This window comes from Hippopotamus amphibius, chromosome 9, assembly GCF_030028045.1.
Source record: "Hippopotamus amphibius kiboko isolate mHipAmp2 chromosome 9, mHipAmp2.hap2, whole genome shotgun sequence".
In the NCBI taxonomy this organism is placed as follows: Eukaryota; Metazoa; Chordata; class Mammalia; order Artiodactyla; family Hippopotamidae; genus Hippopotamus; species Hippopotamus amphibius.
The window spans coordinates 86,535,573-86,557,927 of NC_080194.1; the positions used below are offsets into that span (position 1 = coordinate 86,535,573).

At 55.1% G+C, this 22,355-nt stretch overlaps 1 protein-coding gene across 1 annotated transcript in view; it reads right to left on the reverse strand.

The window, feature by feature from the left end:
- Nucleotides 1-22,355, reverse strand: part of GRAMD1B (GRAM domain containing 1B) — a 167,202-nt gene that overhangs the window by 22,205 nt on the left and 122,642 nt on the right. Inside the window, exons 3-7 of the mRNA XM_057750692.1 lie at nt 20,005-20,215; nt 13,068-13,088; nt 2,737-2,821; nt 2,106-2,209; nt 1,293-1,388 (exon numbers count right to left, since the gene is read on the reverse strand). Of these exons, the coding sequence (XP_057606675.1) occupies nt 1,293-1,388; nt 2,106-2,209; nt 2,737-2,821; nt 13,068-13,088; nt 20,005-20,215 (517 nt within the window). The remainder of the gene's footprint in view (nt 1-1,292; nt 1,389-2,105; nt 2,210-2,736; nt 2,822-13,067; nt 13,089-20,004; nt 20,216-22,355) is intronic.

The window sequence follows — 22,355 nt, forward strand, 5'->3', positions numbered from 1 at the left end:
GCTACTGACTCCATCCTCAAACACTGCTGACTCTCAGTCACCCGTGATCACAGCACAGCGGCTCTGTAGTGAACGGGGTCAGAACACTAGGAACCAGGTACCTGGGACCTCTGAGTCCCCACTGTCTCCAAGTCCTTCAATGTTCACCCACACTTTCCTCAGTGCTTCTCTTTCTGGTTTGAAGTTTTCAGCCCCCCACGTACATGGACTGGATAAGTGATGAGCTGGGAACCAGCCCAAGGGAAGGAGAAGGCAAACCCACTAACCCACTCACCCTCGATTCATTAATTCAACAAATACTTGAATATTAGTGTGTGCACTCTTCTACATGTACACACACTAATACATGTGCACACACTCTTCCACATGTTTTGGGCACGATAACAAAAAGAATAGAAAGAGACCACTGCTCTTATGGAACTTACACATTTGTGGGGACCTTTTACAATATGTGGGAAGAAAGCAACAGAAAACCAGATTTTACTGGACACATTCTAGGTGCTTCACAAATGCTGCTTCATTTAAACCACACAAAAGCTTTGGAGAATAAACATAACCACAAATACTTAGTAAAGAGAAGCAGATGGGTGAGGTTAGGTGATCTCTGTAATCACAAAGCTGCTTCATGCCAGAAACAGAATTCGAAGGAAACACTACCAGGCCCCTAAGTCTCAGGGCTCTTGCCTCTGGAGTGCCCGAGTCCAAGGGCATTGCAGACCAGTGTTCAGGCCTCCCCTAGCCCTGAAGCTATCAGTCTTCAGGCTCTGGTTAAAGGCCAAAGATCACAGTGTTTTCTCTGCTCTAAATTTTATCTACCGCATTTTCCTCATGCCGACAATACGGACAATCTGTTTCCTATCAGACTCCTCATCCCGCTTGATGAGCTGTCCTGATACACAATGATACCACTTACATTTGTATACTGCCTTATAATTTAGTGTTTTCAAAAGGGTGAGGTCATTTTAAGACTCTGTTAAATGGGCACTGCTGGTTCCATCTTACATACAAGAAAACTAAGGCTCAGAGCGTTTACATAAAATGTATCTACAGCCACAAGACTCTAATTCAGGTGTTCTGGCTCCAAGCCCAATGTTCTGCCACTCCACCCTCACCCCTACTCAGACTCCAAGCACCCTGCCCACCACAGAGGGGGTTCCTGCAATTTGCGTTACCTTACGCCCTCTCACCCCAATCCTACTGACCTCCGTGTTAATGCAACTGAATGGCAGAAGTCCAGGAGTAGGGGGGCTGGAGTTCAGGGAGCAGGAAGTCCAAGATCAGGCTCCGCTTACCTTTTCCGAGTCAGTGCAAACTTGGATGGCATTGGGAATGAGGCGAGCTGTCTTCTCTTTAGTCATGGAGCAGATGTCTTTCAAACGAACGGTCAGCTGGCATCCGCACAGAAACAGAGAATGAATAACAAACAAGAGGTGTTAATAGGGTCAGGCAAAGAGTGTTCACACGGCACCGGTTCAGACAGACGAAATTAGATTACAAGCTACAAACTTCTAAACCTGGAAGGGACCGCCTTAGAAATCACCTGCTTTAGTCCCTCATTTAAGGGGTCACATAGCAAGCCTTGCTGAGAGTCCAAGGTTCTCTTGATTCTTGGTCCAGGGAGCTTTCTTTCTTATTTCTGCACAGCCTGATACATGTACAGAGGTCCCACCACAATTTGCTACTTACAGAAACACAGAACAATGGCACTGGATGGGACCTTAGAGTCTTCTAGTGTGTCTTTTCTCACTTTATTTTATAAGATTGGGAAACACAGGCAAATAAAGAATAAAGGACTAGCCTCAAATCACATAGCTAATTCGTTGCAGAACCCAGAAAGTATAAGCCAGTTCTTCTGAGTCCCAAAGCCAATGCCCACTTTACTCTACTATTCTGCTTCTGTGGTGACTCCTGCCAAATACTTAGCTGCATTTCCCCAAAACCAAATGCTCTTAACACTCTCTTCCACATCCAAAGAGGAAGGAGGGGGAGGCATGGAAGAGAGATCTGCCCTTCAAGACTCAGGCACGTGCTTTTGTGAATTATGCCAAGATTGGGTAGAGGACAAACGTGGGGACAGCCCCAGGGAGCAAGCCCCAGGTCTTTACCAGAGTTTCCCAGCGGAAGATGTTGCTGTAGAAGCAGATCCAATTTTCAGAGAGGTAGAGTCGGCCCTGGAGAAGAATGTCTCTTTGGAGTGCACAGGAGTAATCTGTGGTAGAATCCGGGACAGAGCTCAGGGACAGGGAGAATTCTCAGCAAACCAGTACAATTAGGCACGCTCCCCAACCCCCATCAGCCCCAGGGAGTCCAACTGCCCACCATGGGCCAGGTGTGTGAGACACTGAACTAGTGGCTAAGGGAGTTCCTAGCATCTCCTGATAGGGAACATGAAGGATGTGAAATACGCTACTGCCTGGAGGCATGGGGTGGATGAGATAGCAGAGGAGGCAAGAAAGGCCAATACAATTCAACTAATGCCCATCCCCCTCCACAATTTCCCCAGCCTCTCCACCGCTGGCCCATCTGCAGAGACAAGAGTGGCAGCGACTCCTCCCAGGCTGGGTTCCCTGGAGACCATCATGCACGTGGAGCTCAGCCCTGAGCCCTGACCGCTGGGCTCAGTGCTCTGGACATCCTCTCTCCCTGTTCCCAGACAGACGTTCTTACTTGGGGGAACCTCTAGTCAGAAGCAGCCTGATTTCCTTCCCGCCCCCACACCCAGGTCACTCTGCTTACCAACAATGAGGCGCTCCGTGTCTGGAAGTTGCTTAAAGAGCTTTCTGAAGTCTTCATTTCTCTGCTTGTAAGTGGGGCTTAACACCTGCATGACAATGGCCACGGTTAGCAGGATGTTCCCAGGTTCGTGGGTTGGGGAGGAAGGTGCAGGAGGAGCACCTGCTTGCATGTTTAAAGGCAAAGCTGAGGTTCTGTTATGCCAGAGACCCCAGGAGGCCAGCTTAGGCAAAGTGGGCTTGGTATGGAAAAACATGATGGAGAGAATCTGATGCTGCAGAAGGCTTTGTATCCAGTGTCCATCAGTGAGAAAGTGTCAAACATACTAAGCAGGACCCGCACAACACCCCAAGTGGAGAAAGGAAGGAGGGACAGCTCCAGGCTATTGCTGTTCTGCCTTCTGCCAGCAGGAAGCACCATCTTGACAGTGAAGCAGTGGCTAAGGGGACTCCCCCACGTCCCCAGCAGGACCCAAGACATGAGCGTGCCCAGTGCACCCTCAGAAGTTGTCATCATGAGTAACACCGTAAGCACTTGGCTGTGTCTGACATTCATGATAGGAAAAAAAAATCATAAAACATAATAACACTAGTAAAATGTCAATTATATCTCAATAAAACTGGTAGTGGGGAAGGGGAGGAACTGCACCTTGACAAAGACTGGATTTTTAAAAAACCCACAAAACTAGCACTAAAAAAAAGCACACAAGTAGAGAATTTAAAAGCGTATCTGGCAACTTGAGGTACCTAAACTTCATTCCCTCACCATCCCTTGCAAGACTATCTAATCCAACCCTTACGTTACCGATGAAGAAACGAAGCTCAGAGAGAAGTCCCTGCCCAAGGTCCCCTGGCTGGTCAGTGGCAGGTCTCTCGACCCCTGGTTCTGTGCTCACCTCCCACCACCAACTGTGCTGCCAGATGCCCTCGCACCCACCTAGTTTTTGGTGCCTCTGTGAAAACTCATACCTATAAACTGCCTTAGCGAATCCTTCTTGGAAATTCCATGAATCAGTTGAACAGACAGGAGTCCTGCTCTTCCCAAGTTTACAATCAGTCGTGTGCCTCTAGGTGAAAGGCACCCAAGGATGATACCTGAGGATGAGTGCACAGACTGGGAAGGGCCGGGCATCACGACAGAGACATCTGCACGCCACCCAGGTGACTTGTTGACCTACTTATGCCAAGAGCGCATGCAGGTAGACAAACCGTCCTGGTACTGCTGACAGACAGGTCTTGGCCATTTACACTTTTTCACTCACTTCCCTGGGAATTCACTGGCTGTGGCGACAATGGAGTGAGCTCTGCACTGTTCATTTTGTGGCTTTCTGCAAAGCTAATGGCCTGCGAAACAGCTGAGGCTGCAGCTTGACCACCCTGGAAGCAGGAACTGACTACCTGAGCTCATTGCCCCCTGTGCCAGAGAGAACAGCATTTCAGGAAGCTGGAGGAGAGAAAACGGCATGACTTCAGTTTGGGGAGGTTCTCCAGATAACTGAGAAAGAAGAGAGTACTTTCAACTACTTTGTCCAGAGTTAATTGGAAATTGAACCTCTTGTTTTGGCTTATTTATAAAATGACTTATAAAAGTGCTACCTTCCCTAAAGCAATGATATGCTGCAGAGTCCCAAACTTCAAAAATCACCCACCATAAGTTTGAACCAAGTATCAGGGTCACTGGGAGGGAATATCAGGAACCAGCCCATCCCATGACTTCTACGGCTAGAAAAGACCTCAGGAGACACGAATCCTCTGACCCATATGGTAGTTTCAAACGGATATCCAGATATCCAATCTCAATGGCCCCCCGGCCTCACAGAACAGAGTCCACACACTGAAAACCCTGCCTGACCACCTGATTGTGGGTAACTTCCTAGTTACGTCTAACCGACCTTGCAGAGCTAACACGGAGTGAGGTATGACCATGCACCAAGCACTGTCATAAGCCCTTGACAACATCCTTTATTCTAACCACAGGGTCGTTTTTATCATCCCATTTTAGACACAAGGAAGCTGAGGCACAGAGAGGTTAGGAACTTGCGCAAGGCACCTGGTTCCTAAACGAGAGTGCGGAATATGAACCAGGGCAGTGTGGCCCACAGCTCCCGGTCTGAGCCCTCAGTCTGCGCTGCCTCCGCGTCTTTGTGCTAAGAGGGAAACAACAGGGCTGCCCAAGCCAAGCATACCCTCTTGGGGATGAGATGTTAGCTTAATGGGGGGGCTCCCATTAGCCTTCCACGTCTGCAAGTGGGTCTTCTTTGCAGCGGCTATAGTTTCAGTTTTGCAAGTTCTAGAAATTGGGTGCACAGCAATGTGAATGTACTTAGCACTACTGAAATAGATATTTAGAAATCCCGAAGATGATAAATTGTACGTCACGTGTATTTTTACCACAATTATTATTTTTCTGGCCACGCTGCGCAGCTTACAGGAACTTAGTTCCCTGACCAGGGATTAAGCCTGCACCTCCTGCAGTGAAAGTGCAGAGTCCTAACCACTGGACCGCCAGGGAACTCCCACAAGTTTTTAAAAAACTGTATCCATCAGGTCTCTCTTTAAATTTACAAAGTTCCAATATCAGCCTGAGGACCAGCCTACCAGGTGACCCCAAACCCCTTCAGTTGAAACTGGACATCAGGCATCCAATTACCTGCAGCCTGGAAGTCCTCCCCTTTCTAATGTTCCCTCCATAGCGCTGTCACCCCTGCTTCTGTCACATCCAGCGGGGACTCAGACACTGACAGAGGTGCAGGTGCAGGGAGTCCGGCCCTAATCTCCAAACCAGAGGCAAATGGAAGCAGCCGCCCTCTGCTCTCCTGGGAACAAAGCCGTGCCTGTGGGGAGGGGAGGGCCAGCCCTGACCTCGGAAGTCAGCCACTTCTGCCAGGGCTGCCTGGGGTGTAGGAATTTAACCCGGGCCTGCAAATCAGTGCTCTGATTCAAGCAGGCTGCCAGCGTGGAAGGCAGACCGGCTCACCTCCTAGAGTCTAAAGTACAGAGATCTTAGTCAGTGGGCCTCCATCCACCTTCTTGACACAGGAGACTGTGACCCTCTCCCTGGTGCCCTCACGCTCTTAAAGCCATCTCCTCTGAAGGTGAGGCACGGCTCACCTGTTTTCATTTTAAATGGCCAAAGAATTTTTGGTCCAAGGATCATCAAGTCCGGGGCCCTCAGGGAGCAGGGCCAAGTGGGGAGCAACCAAGACGCAGCAGACCTGTCACACAGCACAGAGAAGTGAGGATGTGCACTCACGGCTGGGATTTCCTCGGACCCGGGCCGGCAGCAGAGTTCCACGCCGGCAGGGCCATCCGTCAGCTTCTTCAGGTGCTGCTGCAAAGGCCGGCTGTCCTGCTCCAGCAGGAGGCTCCAGAGGACCCCTGATTCCGTCAGAGATTCCATTGCTACCCAGGGTCCACCTCCCGATGGAACCCACTCCTCAAACTCCGATCCCCCACCGTCCCCACAGGATGCAAACAGTCGGTCTCGCCTGGCTGGATGCAGATGGGCGGCCTCTGGCTCCTCAGCAGAGGGTCTATGTGAGCCTTCCTGGCCTCCTTTGCTCCCCTAGAGCCTGGTTCCCGGTGCAAAGCCTCACAAGTAGGAGGGTGCGGTCAGCATGGTTCTCAGGACAGCCTGGCCGGCCAGGCTCGGCTTCTCACCCCACTCGGCTCCCAGTGTGGCAGGTGTCCGGGCTGAGGGTGACCCAGAGGGGACGTGATGAAGCCCCTCCTCCAGGTCAGTGTGGACAGCCACTGTGGAGGCCGGCTGCGGCCAGGACGCAGATGACGGGGCTGGTGCACAGGGCGGCCAGAGGTCCGCCCCCCACCCCGTTACTCACACACGGCACAGTGGCTCACGGCTGGTCTGAAGCTCCAGGGAGGACGGACGCCCGACTCCCCAGCTCCGACTGGCCTGTCCCATAAGACAGCCCGTTCAATGTGCAATCGCTACTCGGGGCGGGCGCTGGTCGCTATGACTCACGGTCCTCACCCAGGCAGAGCGGCCACTGCTGGCTGTGGCACCAGAGCCTGGTTCCACCCCCACCCCTACACTCCCCCCTTTCCTCCCAGACCGTGCTCCTCTCGGCTGACCAGCAAACAACTTCTTTGTTAGAGTTGCCCGTGGCAGGAGGGAGGGCGGGTGGGCGGGCAGGGCCAGAGCCCTACACATGCTTCACGTTACAGGATCTGGGTGATGGGACCGGCCAACGTCCTTCAGTAACCCCCAGCCTAGCCTGCCCCCCCCAGCAGATGTTTCCTGCAATGGAAAGCAGCTGGCCAAGGCTCCAAGTGGGGGAAGGGAGGGGAGGAGGTGCCAGGGGCACTGCTGTTCTGTCTGAGGCATCTCCTTCCTTCCCAGGGATGCTGTCCTGCCTCCAGCACTAGCAGGAGTGAGGTCAAGGCCAAGAGGATTCCCAGGCCGCCGCTCAGGCCCTGAGGGCCAAGAAGCCATGCTAAGGGCAGAGAATCTGGGCCGGGTCAAAAGGAGACAGACAGGCTGCAAGGAAGCTGAGAACCCTGGAAAGGAATGGGAGCCAGGCCAATGGGGGCAAGAAGGGCTCCAGAAAGAGAAGCTGGGAGCAGAGGTCAGACAGCACTGGGGCCGGGAAGATTGGATTCCCAGGAAAATCAGACTCTGGAGACAAACAGGGTACCTCCCTCACTTTCCCCAGCTATGCCCACCTTGCCAGGAGGGTCTCCAGACGGCACATGATGGAGAACGCTGCCTTTGTCCTGGGATTCTCAGCTACTTGATGCAGTAACACTCAAACTTCAACTGTATTTAAAAATGATCTAACAAATACATTAAAAATATAGATTCTTGATTCCTGAACCCCAAAATTCTGATTCAGAGGAGCCTGGGATCTCCCAGTTAAACAGCGCTGGAGGAAGTAGAGGAAGAGTCTTGAGTCCTCCCCCAAACTCCTGTTTCCGTCTCTCACTGTGCACACCCCAGACACAGCCACTGCCTCCACCGGTCTTATCACGCAGGGTGATTACTCCACCAGACTACCGTTTCCTCCAGGAAGCAGCCATGCCTCAAACTATCTTCTCTAGCACTCGGCAAGGTGTGTTTCAAGTACCAGCCACTTAAAAACTATTTACTAAATGAATGCGTTCCTTTTACACCTCTGACACCGTTCCTATTTACCTGGCGTCTTGTGTGTACACATCCACACACATCCCTACTCCTACAGGCATAGATCCTCAGTGCCCAGTCCCTGCCAACACTCTTCCACCCACATATCCAAGCTTCTCTCCACCCTGCATCAGCCCTATTGTCAGCAGTGGGGTAGGAGAACTCCATTCTCCAGGGAGACTGGAATGCCTCTCTCCTGGGCCACACCAGACCAACGATCCAGGCAGTACCAGGACCCATGAGGAATTGCTGAATCCTTAGACAGCAACTCCCCAGAAACAGTTGAGTGTTGTTGCAGCAGATGAGGGGATGACTGTCTTGGGTCCAACAGGGTGAGTCAGGGGCAGGACACACCCAGAAAGATAAGCCCTTAGGAGACGAGTCCCGGTGCGCTCAGCCTTTGTCTCCTACACCCCCACTGGGCAGGGCAGCAAGCAGCTTCCAGCCTGGGGAGAGGGAACTGCCCCGGGCTAAACATTAACTCGATGGCAAACACTGGGAGCTGGGACCAAGTGGTACCCCCTCCCTGGGTAGAGCAGCGGGAGGGAGAGGGTGGAGAAGCCCAGGAGAAAAACAGATGGATTTTGGTGGAATACTGACTTCACCTGGGAAGAAACCAATTAAGACCCTCAAAGGAAATAATGGACTCTCGACCAAATCTGGGTAGGGAGGAGCCAGACGTGGGAAAAGGGGCCATGAAGACGGGGGAGGTGACCCAGCAAAGGAAGGAGAGAGGCAGATGGGCAAGGGTGTAACAGAGAAAGACAGAGAGGAATGGGATTGGGAGCGGTCTCACCTGGAGACGGGGCCACTCCGGAGAAAGTTAAGATGGTTGTCGGGGTTTGGGGGTCCATGGGTAAACAACAGAGGGGAGGTGGACAGAGGCACAGGAAGCAGAGTCTGTCCCCAGAAAAAAAAAAACAAAAAAACAACGGGCTGCCAAGGTGTCCTCGGCAGTGCCTTTCAGCACTCACTCCCACTTTCCTCACTGTCCCCCAGCATCCAAATTTCATTCCTACAAAGCTCCATCCTCTTGCTCAATAGCATGCCTACAAGGCCTGCCTGGTCATTCCACAGGACCAGCACCATCCCTCTTCCCTGCCAGACAGCCAGCATCCCCAGTCAGGACCAGGGCAGCCGCCAAGGTCTGGGCTACCAACCTCTGACCTCAGAAACGCCCCATCCCTGGGGTGCCATGGAGACAACCGACCCTCCAGGAAAGAAGTGAGGCAGGTGAGGAAGCACCTTTGTCCACCTGGAGCACCAGGGCAGAGACGTCTGTGACGTGGCTTCTTCTGAGATGTAAGTCACTGTGCCCAGCAGGGCCATCTTTGGGGGACAGATTGCACCCCCCTGCCAACTCTCGCCCTGGCTCCCTGTTTCTGCTTATCCCTCCACCTGCTTATCCCCTAAGCTGGGGGCTCTGACTAGTCAAAGTGGGGTGGCCGAGGCGGGGGGCTCAAGGGCCGCAGATGTCATCAGGCCTGGCAGGGACTCAGGGCAGCTGCATTCAGCCCGGCCTTGAAACCCCACTCTTGACGTGAACATCCCTTGCTGGAGACCAGAGACTCCTGCCTCAGCCTTTCCACGTGTCCCTGGGGTCCAGCCACCTCCCTCCGTGGGACCCCCTCTTTATAAAGGCCAAGGTGGTTTTTCACCGTGGCGACAGTTCCTCCCTGGCTAAATAGGTAGAAGTAAAATGCAGAAGAGAGGCAGGTGGAGGCAGAGGCCGGGGAGGGGCAGGCAGGGGTTGGGTGGGCTTGCTCTCATATCAGACCCAGGCTACTCCCACAGGGCTGAGATGTCCTTGCAACAGTCGGCAAGCCTGGGCGGACCCTGCCTGTCCTGAATTCGGCCAGGCATTTCTAACAGTCCCCTAGGGCTGGGGACAACAAAGCCTTTGCTTATCTGAAGGATTTCCAGTGCCCACGATGGAGCCTCAGGCAGCAGAACAGCTGGAGAGTGACCACCAACCACGGGTGTTAGAAGGCGACAGGGGGTGGCCTTTCTGATGGTCAGAGTCCAAACGCCTTGGGGCAACACAGAGGGGAGGCAGGAGGACCGAGCAGGTCAAGGGAAAACAGAGAACCAGGTCAAAGCAACAAGGGCAGGGCGAGGGCCTCCTGAGAAACCAGGGATGGACCACAGCGGGCAGTGCTGGGGAGTGGAGTGCTGAACTGAAGTTTCCTGATGGGGCCTGTGCCCACGCGCACAGCGTACAGCGCGCTGCAGTGGTGCGGGCCCCAGAGGAGGGGGCCCCACACGCCCGAGGGCAGGGACGCGGAGCTCTGAGCTCAGGCTCAGGTGGCGAACCTCCCGGACCTGCCTTCCAGATGGCGCCAGAGCATCCGGCCTAGGAGCACCGCCACGCTCAGGCCGTGCCCACGGAGAAGCCCACGGCGGGCATTCACGGGGGTGACGCGTGGGTGGACGGGCAGCATCTTGCTTCCTCCACAGACACGCAGGAGCGGACCAGCCCAGAGCCAGGGCATCGGTCTCAGGATGAGAGCAGCGTCTTACTTGGAAGAGGGGGTCCCGGTGCTGCTCGACGCCGGCCCCTCCAGAGCTCCGCCCACTACGGCAGCTGAGTGCCCTCCAGACGTGGAAACACACAAAGCAGAACTGCAAAGATACCCGAGACGCAGCCCCGACAGCGGCGGCTCAGGCCGGCTGGAGATCCTTCGCCACCTCTCAGCTGCCTCCATCCGCTCAGCGTCTGCCTCTTCCACCCAATGTCCACCTGCCACTTCTCTCCCCCTCCCCCACCCTGTTCCCTTCTGCTCCCTGTCCTGACCCCACGTCGGGACGTCCACAGTGGAAGTCTGGCAGGACCAGACCACAGTGGAAGAAGGCAGCCCCCAGGTCGGGGGGGGGGGGGGGGCAGGCGCAAGGGTCCACGTCCGCCTGGCAACCCCGAATCGGGGAGCAGAGGAAGCCATTGGTGGATGGGTCCCACGTCTGGTATGGCTGAGCTTCCAGAAGAACCCCCAGTGTGAGAGCGAGAGGCCAGGAGGCGATCACGGAACACTGCTCAGCAGAGCCCCTTGGGCACTTGGCCTCTGTGAGGTCATGATTTGTGCTGGGTGGACAGCCAGCGTCTCCGGAACTCATTTGGGGTGAGGGGTGGAGGGTGAAGGGAGACAGCCTAGGATTAATCGAGGGGAAGGGGAAGAAAGGCCTCGGAACCAGGCGTGTTCTGGAGGACAACTGTATGAGATGTACAGAGCCAGTGAGGACGGACTGCTCCAGCTCGTCTGGGCTGCAGGCGGAATCCACCAGGAAGCAGCCTGGCTCCTCTGTCTCTTAGTCATCTGCCATCAGAACCCTTGACCTCTGGGCCCAGATGGCAGCTGGCCCACCACCACGGTCTAGCCAAGCGGCAGCACCTATTTCTAGCCTGCCGCTCTGCCGAGGGCTCAGCCGCCAGTTCTTCTGTGTCGGGCTGAGGGAGAAATTAGAGGTGAAAGGATGGGAGGGGTGGGGGTGGTAGGTAAAACCTGCTACAATCAGGAAAAGAAAGCCAGCCAGGAGAACGGAAGTCAGAAAGGAGAGGCAAATGGAGGTGGAGAAAAGTAAACGGGGGAGGCAGCGAGGACAGGGTAGGGAAGGATTCAAGGGAAGGAAACAGAGACGGAACAAAAAAGCCTGCTGGGAAGAGGAAAGAAGAGAGAGGAGTAGATAAGAGGGAGAGGGTGGAGACTAGCAACACGGATGAGGATCTGCACGTCCTAATCTGGTCCTTTTCATTGTCTCATGGGTCTGCAGCCACGTGTTTCTTGTTCTCCTTTGAGACACTAATTTTACAATACCGACCAGGAGGGTGGAAGACTTCATGAGGGAAAGGATGCTGGAGGCCCCACCCACTCCCAGGAAAGCATTCTCCACCCCCTCCACTTCCTCCTGCACAGAAGGAGCTCCTCTCTCCTCCAGGATGTCAGCTCTACGCCACGGGGAGGCCACATGCCCAGGTGAAGACCCTAGCGGGTCCACGGGAGCCGAGGAGCTGAAGAATGTCTCTTCCCCTGCGCAGGCCACCTCGTCCCTCAACTCGCCTGCCATCAGCACAGCCCGCCAGCCTCTGCCTTGTCTGCGCTGGGGAGGCTACGGCTAGGACCCATCAGTCCTATCTCTGGGTGGTCCCCGAGCAGCAGGAGGCTGGAAGCCACAGGGCTGACTGACATGCGCTTGACTCTGGGGAACTGCTGAGCCGTGTGGGAAAACCACCCCCCACACACAGTGATTCTGACACAAGTTCCTACACCAAACCCAAGCCCCTCCCCTCCTCCCCCTCCCCTTCGCCAGAGCGTCCCCAGTGTCTGTCTCTCGGCCACCTGCTCCCGCACCTTCTCCCAGTCCACGCGACCTGCTGCAGTCGAGCCTGGGGTCAGGGGAGCGGGGAAGATGTGTCCACGCGACCATCAGGGTCAAACACGGGGAACGGCAAGGTCAGGGATGAGAGACAGTGACCTGAGACTGGGCCACGGCCGTGCGTCCGTCCACTGTGCAGCCGCAGAGGACGGCGCTCGTTGGGGCAGGCAGCGGAGACTTCAGTCAGCTGCTCTTCACGGGAGAAGCTCAAGATCCTGCAGCCCCGGGGAGGAGTGCCTGGCTGAAGCAGCACAGGGACAAGCCCAGGCTGCACCTTCAGGGACCCCGGAGAAGCGGATGCGTTCTGGGAGGAGCGAGCCCGTGGGGCTACTGAGGGGACCCTGGGGCAGAACTCACGTTCCGTGACATGAGACAGCCTCTCTACTAACAGGGAAGTTTTCTGGATGCTTTTTCCCCAAAACCTCTTGGTTAGGGGAAGAAAACCTTGGCCCTACGCTGAGGCCCCAGGACTGTCCCGTCCTGGAGTTCTGTCTAGTCTTGGTAAGCCTCCCTGGCCTGGCCTCCTCTGTCAGGGCTGCAGGCCCTTGTCGGGGATTCTAGGGGGCAGATAAGGCAGCCCATCCCTGCTTGGTCTCTGGGAATCGAACCCTCCCTCACCAGCAGTCCTGTCCTGCTACAGAGGATGACCATGGTGTCTGGTTTCTGAGGGGGGCATCTGGTCAGGGGAAAAGCCCACCTTTCCAGGCCCCTAAGTCTGCGTGAGCCCACAGGGAAGCCGCACTGCGCCCCCCCGTCTCCATCCCCTGAACACGGCCACCCCCACACGCTTCACAGGCACCCCACAAGAAGAGAAAAGGGATACTTACATTATACCAACTCTGGCTTTTCTGAAAGAACAAAGTAAAAGAGAAACAATGTCAGTCAGGGAGAGGTGGCGGGGATGGCCAGCGTACTCCTGGCTCCAGGGGGAAGGTTACACAGACAGCGGAGGGCGGGCGGGCAGGAGGAACCCCAAGGCAGCGGAGGGCCCCCCATGTTGCTGCTCGGGGCTGGGGGGGTCCTCCTTTCTCAAGACAGCTCCCGAAAGGAGGCCCGGGGAGTAGTCCATGCTGGAAGGCCCCCGCAGCTGGGGTGGCAGGCGACAGCAGCACCAGCTAGAGCTCAACGGGAAGGGAGTCGGACCCCATCACAAGGTTCTTCTGATGGGGCTGAGGGATGCGCTGCAGGCATCCGAGACCCAGTCCCCAATGGGCCCTGATCAGAAGCAAAGTACCGACGGAGACCAACACAGCCGTCCACCCACGTAGCCCCTCGGAAAGGCAGGGCGGGACCCTCTGGTGTCGGGGAGCCAAGGGACTGCCTAGAAACTTCCCTCCAACTGAGTACATTCCTCCTTCTGTCCAACTGGCTGATCACCCAAGGGACAGTGGACAGGAGTGGTCCGGGGTTGTGCACTGGGAGGAAGGTTGAAGCACATCATTGCGAAAGGTCCTTCCCAACCACATGGGGCTATGATTCGATACCAACAAACCCAGGTCCGACCCAAAGCCAGAATTCAGGTGCTCTCCTTTCCCAGCCCTGGGCAAAGGTCACTCATCTTCACACGAACAAAGTTGCTCAGGGAAAGAGGAGGGATGGCTAAGATTGTGCTAGCCTATCTCCCATCTCAGTGGCCAGGAATCTTTTATACACATCCCACTTGGAAGACAGAGAGACAGGCAGACAGAGACACACACACACACACCCCACCCCTGCCTAGGCCCCATCCCTCGAGGTGCTGTTCCAACAGGTTTAGATTGGGAAGACTGAAGCTGGGGTATTTTCAGTTTAAAAAAAGCTTGCCAACGGTGTAATTCCGGAGGAGAATCACTGGGTAGAGGGAAGCGCTGCCTACAGGTCCACATCTTAACTACAGGCACACCTCATTTTATTGCACTTTGTAGATACTGCATCTTTTTTTTTTTTTTAACAAATTGAAGGTTTGTGGCAGTCCCCCATCAAGCAAGTCTGTTGACACCATTTTCCCAATAGCACTCAGTATTTTTTAGTTAATTTAAAATTTTATTTTTAATTCTAATTTGAATAGACACTGCTTTTTTAGACATAATGCTATTATATACTTAACAGATGACAGTATAGCATAGACATAACTTTTAAATGCACTGGGAAATCAAAAAATCCATGTGACTTGCTTTACTGTAACATTTGCTTCAGTGTGGCGGTCTGCAGCCCAACCGCAGTCTCTCCGAGGCATGGCTGTATAGGCAGAGGTGTGGCTCCTGGGCACAGTTAGCAACCTTTATCCTGTCCGCCTAGTCTTACGGGGTCCCAACTTATAGGGGAGGAGAAGGCAGCCACGGTTTCAGGAAGCCTGTTGTGCAGTGTCTGGCAGGGCAGGGGCGGGGCTGAGTGTGACTGCAGTGATAAGGGTCTGGTCACGTGATCACCCCCCTTGCCGGCTCTCCCATCCCACCGGAAGAACTCTGTAGAGAGCTTCACCTTCATTCTGAAGAGCAGATGTGCCCCAGAGGAAGGACAGGCGTGGGCGGCGCCACCTCTGAGTGGCTCTGTTTCATCCTCACACCCTATCTCACTGGCCGGGGGCAGATGGCAAGGCAGGCTCTCAATCCTCCCCGGCAAGATGCTCTCCTTGGTCACTTCCCAACAAGGGCTCCACCGTGGCCCCATCCAGAAGTCACATATTCCCAGCACAGCCTCATCTTCTCCTCCAGTCCTGAGGGCTTAGCAGGTAAGGGGCCAACTCCACATATTCAAAGCCAAGTATTTCATCACTGAAGGAGCATGGGAATCGTGGGCTGAAATTAGCCTCTAGCCACTTCGGAGGAAAGTAGGTGGGCCAAGGAGGCTGCATCGGATTTTACCTGCACCTCAGAACATCTTAATTCCTGGATCCGGATGCTGAGATCATAGGGTGTGAGGCGGTGCTGGTATCCATGAAAATACCCCTCTCGGCAGTGGAAAGGCACGCTGTAGGAGCTGCCGGCCTCGACCACCCGCAGTTTGCCTGAGTTTCATCAAACCAAAGCCAGGTCAGCAGACACCTGCTTCACGGCTGAGAAAACTCTGTACCTGCCCCCAGCTCCCTATCCCACTGTCCTGGCCTCCATGTGAGACCCCTGGAGGAAGGGGGCACCTGAGATCCTCTGCAGCTACTCCCGCTCAGGTGCCCCCTCCTGCCTTGGATAAACAGAAGGAGATTTTCTCTTTTCGTTCGTGCACTGCCCCACAGACACACGGCCCTTCTGAATCCGTTTGGAAAAAGAGCTTCCAGAGGGACAAAGAGCCTGCACCAGGGAACCCGGGCCCGTCTCTGAGCAGCTGTGTGATGCCTTTGCGTGTGTCAGCTGATTGTGTAAGGGGGGATAAGAATACGTGTTCGCAGATACTGCAGTGTGAGGTGCACAGAGCAAGGACGTTCATCCCTCAGCCTGAGACGCTGCCCCATCCAGCGCTTCGTGGGTGGCTTGTTACTCGTCACCGCCAAGGGTGTCCACCCCTCCAGCCAAATCCACAGTGGCCCTTGGAAACAGCCATGTGGGTGTGTGTCCCTGAACTCCGACCGGCCTCTCAGAGGCAAGTTTGATCCCCACGGCTCCGCTTTCCAGGACTGAGTCCTAGAGGAGCCGTGGGGGTGAGGGGTGGGGGTGGGGGGAGCTCACAGGGCAGTGGCCCCAGAGGGTGAGAGACAATGGGCGTCCACTGGCACCTCTGAGGGCCCTGCCCTGGCGGGTTCTTGGTCCTCTCTGTTCTCCTGCGCAGAGAGGGCCAGAGGCAAGGGAAGAACAGAAGAGGGAGTGGGGTGAGGGCTTTCTGACAGGTGATAGGTGGATTTGGCCAAAGGGGAAGGAGGAGGTCAGGAAAACTGCCCAAAGTCAGAGCTCCTGGGACAGGGCTGAGCCCAGCCGGTTTCCATGCTCCTCTGTGAGGTCTGAGGAGCAAGCACCTTAGGGACTCCAAGGGCCCTGGAAACAGCCAAGTTCCTTACACATCCTGCCAGTGCAAAGGCCCGGGAGTCTGGAAGTTGGGGTGGGGGGCAGAGGTGGGACGGAGGAGCACTAGTTAGGAGTTAGGGGGAGAAAACAATTTCTTACTTTGATCAGGTTAAGTCTGTCATACTGGAAAGGAAACCACAAAAAATTAGGATTGAAAAACAGGGAAAGAGTCAACGGGGAAAAGGCACGCCAGAGCCACAGAGCCTGTGACACCGCACACCCAGCACGGGGAGGCACAACGCGGCCAAGCAAGGACCTGCCTGGGCTAGCGGCTCCGCACAGAGCCCGGTTCGGGAGCTGGTGGAGCAGGAAAACGGCCACGGGGCTCCCTCTGGCGGCCACAAGCCAGCACTACAGAGCGGAAGCTGGGCGGTGGTACAAATGAAGGGGTCCTGGAATAAGAGAGCTGGGCTTTGATGTCTAGCCCGGGGCTCTGGGTAGGGCTGCCCAGCCAGGGTCAGCCTCAGCGGGATAACTGCTGAGTCACAGGAGCAGGGCCTCACCGGCTACCTGGTCCAACCCCAACGAATTAACACACGAGGAAATGGGGGTGCAGAGAAGGGCAGACAGATCCTGTGAGCGAGGCCTGGCTCCAGGGGGATGTGGGGGCACTCTCCAGCCAGGCTGGAAAATATATGAGGTCACCTCCTCTATGAGGTGCACAGGACACAGGCCGTGAGGTGGCCCGGCTGTGAGAATAGTGACAATAGCTCTGGCTGCCGGACCCCTCGCTGGGGATACGTTCAGTCAACCTGAGAAAATGCCCCGCTGGGGGAGGGGTGTGGCCCCGGCAAGAGCACACCCTGCTCCCCTCTTCGCCTCACCCCTGCAGCTTTCCCTTGGCCCTGACCTGCGTAGACCCTAATTCTCACATCGGTTCTCGTGTGTCTTCTCTGAAGTCTGTCCCACGTGCGCATTTCCCAGACCAACCACGGTTGCTGCCACGTCCACCTGGGGTGGTAGGGCGCCCCCCACCACCACCACAAGTCAGTCCTTGTTAACGGCTGTGGTGTGGGTGACGATGGTCACGGGTCACGACTGGGGAGAGAATGGGGTGGGGAGGCGGCCCCCCAAAGTGCGGGAACTCAGTCTGTGGCTGACGGGACCGGCCCCACCTCACCCAAGCTCTTCACGGGGAAAGAGAACCTGGACCCCATCAGCCACCTCCGCCGAGGAAAGGGGCTGTGATGCACTCTGGGTTCACGCTCCGCTCCTGCTCCCTTCACGAGGCCTCGTGCTGCCCCTCCACAAGCCCACTGGGAGCTCCAGCCTGGTCCTGTGGACCCCGCCTCAGACCCGAGCTCTCCTGCCTCTGACGTCGCGGAGCATCCCAGCTACTCATGTGGTTCTAAAGGTCAGGTTGGGATTGTAGATAATCTGGGCGCAAATAACCTGGATAATCCGTGTTTCTTATCTCCCTTCCCAGACTGCACGTTGCCTGGGGGTGGGAACCTGGTCTTCACACCCCTTTCTTAAAGAAGACCTACCATTCAGGAGTTTTAAAAAAATCCTCATTATTCATCCTCCCCTCAACCCATCACCTGACCAAAAGAGGCGCTGCATTAGTGCTATCGACCACAGATAAGTACTGCTCTGCTTGCTGAGTGCCTTGCTAGGCACAGGGGTTACAGGGTTAGGAAGCTTAGAGCTTGACCTTAGGATGGAGAAGTGCACAAACACTGTGCGCAGAGGCAGAGAAATGGAATAACCGGATGCCCTGTCCCGCTGCGTCTGCCCTCTCCCCAGCCAAGGCGTGAGGGGCACAGGAGGAGCTGACAGGTCACCTCCAAACCCCGTCCCCACACACGCCTGCACCTGCCGAGCCCCCCGAGCCCACACAGGACTCCTGGGGGACTCCTCAGCGCAGGCAGAGTTCCTCCTCCCCTGCCCACAGCCAGCAGCGGTCACTTAAAATCCTTGGAACTAAGATGAGCTCTTAGCCTGAACGTCAGACTGTAGGATTAGCCCTGTAACCCCTCACTCATCTCTCAGGAACAAGAGCAGCTGTTCACCTGCTCCTCCCCAAAACCCTTACAGAGGCTTGAGACTATGATTAATTACCCCTCAGCTCTCTCTTCTTCAGGCTATAGCCACCCCCTTTCCCCGTGGGTATCATTTCCTGAGCCCCGCTGTTCTAAAACACCTATTATTACACCTCTCTCCCTCCAAGTTCTCCTCAGGCCTCTGAAACCCCGGGGTCCTGGGTAGACTCTTGCACAGACTCCCTGACCTGGCCGCATCTGTACAGGGCCTGGCAGGGGCTTCTGTCGACATCCACAACCTCCCAGTGCTGGCACCACGCCCTCTGGGAGAAAAGCTCCCCTCTGATCACGAGCCAGGATCCTAAGAGCACCATGAGTCCCAGGCTGGACAGTAGGTGGAAGCAGTAAGGGGCGCTCAGGCTGAGCAGCTCTCAGCGGGCAAGCGGAGGGAAGGAGCGGGCCAGGGTGAGCTCCTGGGGTTGCTCTCCTGCACCAGGGAACTCCTGGAAGGGAATCTGTGACCCTCAATCAGCTCGCCTGGGGAATCACGCACCAGAGCAGGTACAAGGGAGTATCAGGACCTACAGCTCCACCAGATCGGGGGGCCTCCTTTCCCCAAAGGAATGAAACTAAGCCCTGGCAGGACTCTGCTTCTAGATGGCACCATGTACGTAGGGAACAGACTCCCAGCCGAGGCAGTGTTTGGGGAGCAGGCAGAGACACGGGGGTGGGGGCGGGTCTGTTCTCTGACTCCGGGGGCAGTGGGATTGGTCCCTCAGTGACCCCAGCCAGCCTGCCAGGGGCAGTGGAGCCGGCCCTTCGGGGAAAGGAACCAAGCAAGACACATGGGCCAAGATGGGCGGGGGCAGAGGGAGGGGTGCAGAGCACTACAGACAATTCAACACCGGAGGGGAGACCAAAGACACACAAAAGATGGCTTACTTTTGAGAGGCGCTTGTGAGACTAAGACCATGCATGCAAAGAAGGTATTTGGGAGACGGTGGGGAAGAAGAGGAAGAACAAGAAATCAAAAGACACATTCAGGTGGGAAGTCAGCTCCCGAGCCTCCCTGGGTCCCCTCCCCTCCCCAGGGCCTGTGAGTCCAGCAGGAAAGAGAAGCTTTTGAAGGAACATCTAGGCAAAGACATCTCCTGCTTCCCAAAAGACTAAGGGGCTGGGGGGGGGGGGGGGTGGTTAGCTCAGGCCCCCTGGCGCTTATTTTATGCCCCTCCTTAGGCAAAGGCCTAGACCTCAGGTGGTAACACGGACACACTTGGGAGGGATGGAGAGCCCTGTCACTGTCCTCCTGTCCAAATGAGTACCAAATGGGTCATCACCAAAGGTCAGGCAGGGTGATGGCCAGGGCGGAAGTTAAAACAGCATTCTGCAACCTTCTCTGAGGACTCCTTTCCTGGCACTACAGTTGTCCCAAATAATGTTCCCTTCTACCTCAAATTTAGAAAAGGTAGCAGGGCTAAACAGACCTGACCCTCAGAGCATCCCTCCTCCAAATCTCAAGGCACGTGAGACTCCCCAGCCCACAAAGAGAGATAACGGTCATTGTGGAGTCGATTTTCTAGCTCCCGGGGCCTCTCTGAGTGCTTAGCTGAGAAGATAAAATTTAATGAGGGTCTCCCCAGCTGGCCCCACCTTGCCTCACTGAATGCAGGCTGTCTCTGGGACACGAGGGCCAGTCAATCACATCAGGTCCCTTGAGGAAGGGGTTCTCAACCTCACCGTCCCCCCAGTGCCAGCTTCCCTGCAGCCAGCTAACGAGCAAGGACAGTCCCCAGCGGGCTCTGGCTCACCTTGGAGTTTTTGCCACCACTGCGGCCGGACTGGGAGGAGCAGCTGCGCTGGACACCCTGCTCCGGTGTGGACGGGGACTTGTCCGAGGAGTGATCTGAGCCCTTCTCCACCATGGTGTCTCCGTCCAGGTTCTGTGGGGTTGGCGAGCGAGATCGCTTCCGGAGGATGGGGGAGCAGGCCGGCGTGCTGCGGTTCGAGTTACTGGCAGTGCTGCAGGGGCAGACGGAGAGAGGGAGTGGGGTGGAAAGGGAGGTGGAGGAAAGACAAGCAGTCAGTGACTGAAGGCCGAAGACGGGTCCCAAGGAGCCAGCTCAGGGAGCCAGGGTTCGGGGCTGGGGAGAAATAGGGAGAAAAAGGGAGAAAAGGGCCCAGCTATGGACTTACTGCATTGTAATACTGATGCTGGCCAGGAGGGGGCGGTGGTGCCCATGTGAATGGAAAGGGTAAGCAGGGCAATTAGACATTTGAGAGAGTCGTTCATTCATCCAACCACCTGTCTGTCCATCCATCAAACATTGTTAGGACCCCCTTCCCCATTATATTCTAAGAACTGTCTCGGGAAAATGGAATTTAAGGGCTGAAAGACTCATTAGAGATCATATCAATACTATTAGCTCATTTTATACATGCTGCAAAATCCAGTTTCTACATTTTATCTCAGAGATATCTGCCCATAAAAATAACAAAATAATCCCACTTTCCAAAGCATTCACATATATATTATTTCACTGGGTCCTTAAATAATTCCATCAGGGTAGTAATGACAAGGGCCATAATTCCTGCTTTTAAAATGAAGACCAGCACATGGCAAAGAGAACCAAGTGTTCACTGATCACAGATGGCTTAGAAACAAAATCTGGGTCTTCTGACTTTTAACTCACCTGCACCATTCTATTTCCTTGTGAGCCAGGCTGGTTCCTCTGCCCCTCCCCCAGGACAGAGATGTACACAGTGGAAGTTCTCACATGCCATGTCCCCTCCCCCAAATTCATTTCCAGTAGGTACCCTGCATCCCACAGCACCAAATCCCCTCACACCAAGGCTTATAAAATGCATAAATATTTAGCTCGTGTTCTTAACGGACTAGAGGAGATGAAGAAAGGAAGAGGAGAGGAAAATGAAATGCAGTTAAGTTAAAACAGATGTTTGCTTTGCTCTGAAAGAATGGAGGAAGGAAAGCGATGGGGGAAGGAAAGGTTATGTAGGAAAGAGACCAGCACAGGAAGGAAAGCACACGTGAGACTGGAAAGCCAAAGAAGCACAAGGGGAGGGGGTGGAAAGCCCAGGGCCTCGCATGTATTCGGCAGTCAGAGCAGGGTTGGGCTCCGGGCACAGCCAGACCCAAGGCCATGAGGCCCTCGAGGCCCCAGGAAGCACCACAGGAAGCTGCATCCCCGTCTTCCCTCAGCCAGTGGAGTGCAGGGTGGGGAACACTGCCGTTTGCATGAAGATCCAGCTGCAAGCTCAGATGTCCCATGGGACCCATCTGCAATGGGAACCATGCCCGTTTCAGCAGAACCTTCCACCTGGGCATCCTTGGCAGAGAGAAAAGGAAGGAAGCCCCAGAGCCCAAACCAGCAAGTGCGGGAGGATGGCAGCAGTGGGGCGAGGGCAGGGCTCTGACTTTAGGAAGGAAATGGATGGAAAGAAGAAACAAACGGAGACCAGAGTAAAGGAAGCCAAATGTAACCAGAGGATGTATGGAGACACGTAGGGCCGAATGTTCTGCCAAACAGAATCTCAATTTGGAAACAGTTATAATACCAACAACAACTGTGATTTAGAGAGAGGCTCTTCAAGTTCGCACCCCACCCCCACCATCCTTATCCTCTCTGACTTCTAAACTCACCCACTAGGACAAACCCTGGAGAAAAGAAATTGTGTTCCTTTTCCTCAGCTGGAAAAGCGGAGCCTTAGAATTGCAGCAAGTGGATCCTCGGACCCGCCCTGGCGTGGGGGACCTCAGAGCAGGCTCAGGTGCTCACCTCTCTGGGGTAGCCCCTCTTCTCTTGGGCCAATTTCAACCCACGGCCAAGTACTCCAGGGCTAAAACTGTCTCCTAGGATTGCTTCACTAGAAGAACAGCCAGGACCTCTGCCCCTAACCTCCACTCATTTGCTCAGAGAAATACTAGAGCGTGGATGACACCCAGCGCACACCCATCTCAGACACGTGAACCCACTGCTGGGCTCCCGTCTTTTCCTGAGATAAGGGACATCCTCACATACGGTGATTCCAGACCCAGGAATAGAAAGAACGTCCCTTTATCCTTCCTCAAACTCTGAATCCCTGCTGATAACTGGGTTTTGAGGAAGGATTCAAGCAAGGGGTGTGCAAAAACTCCAGCATG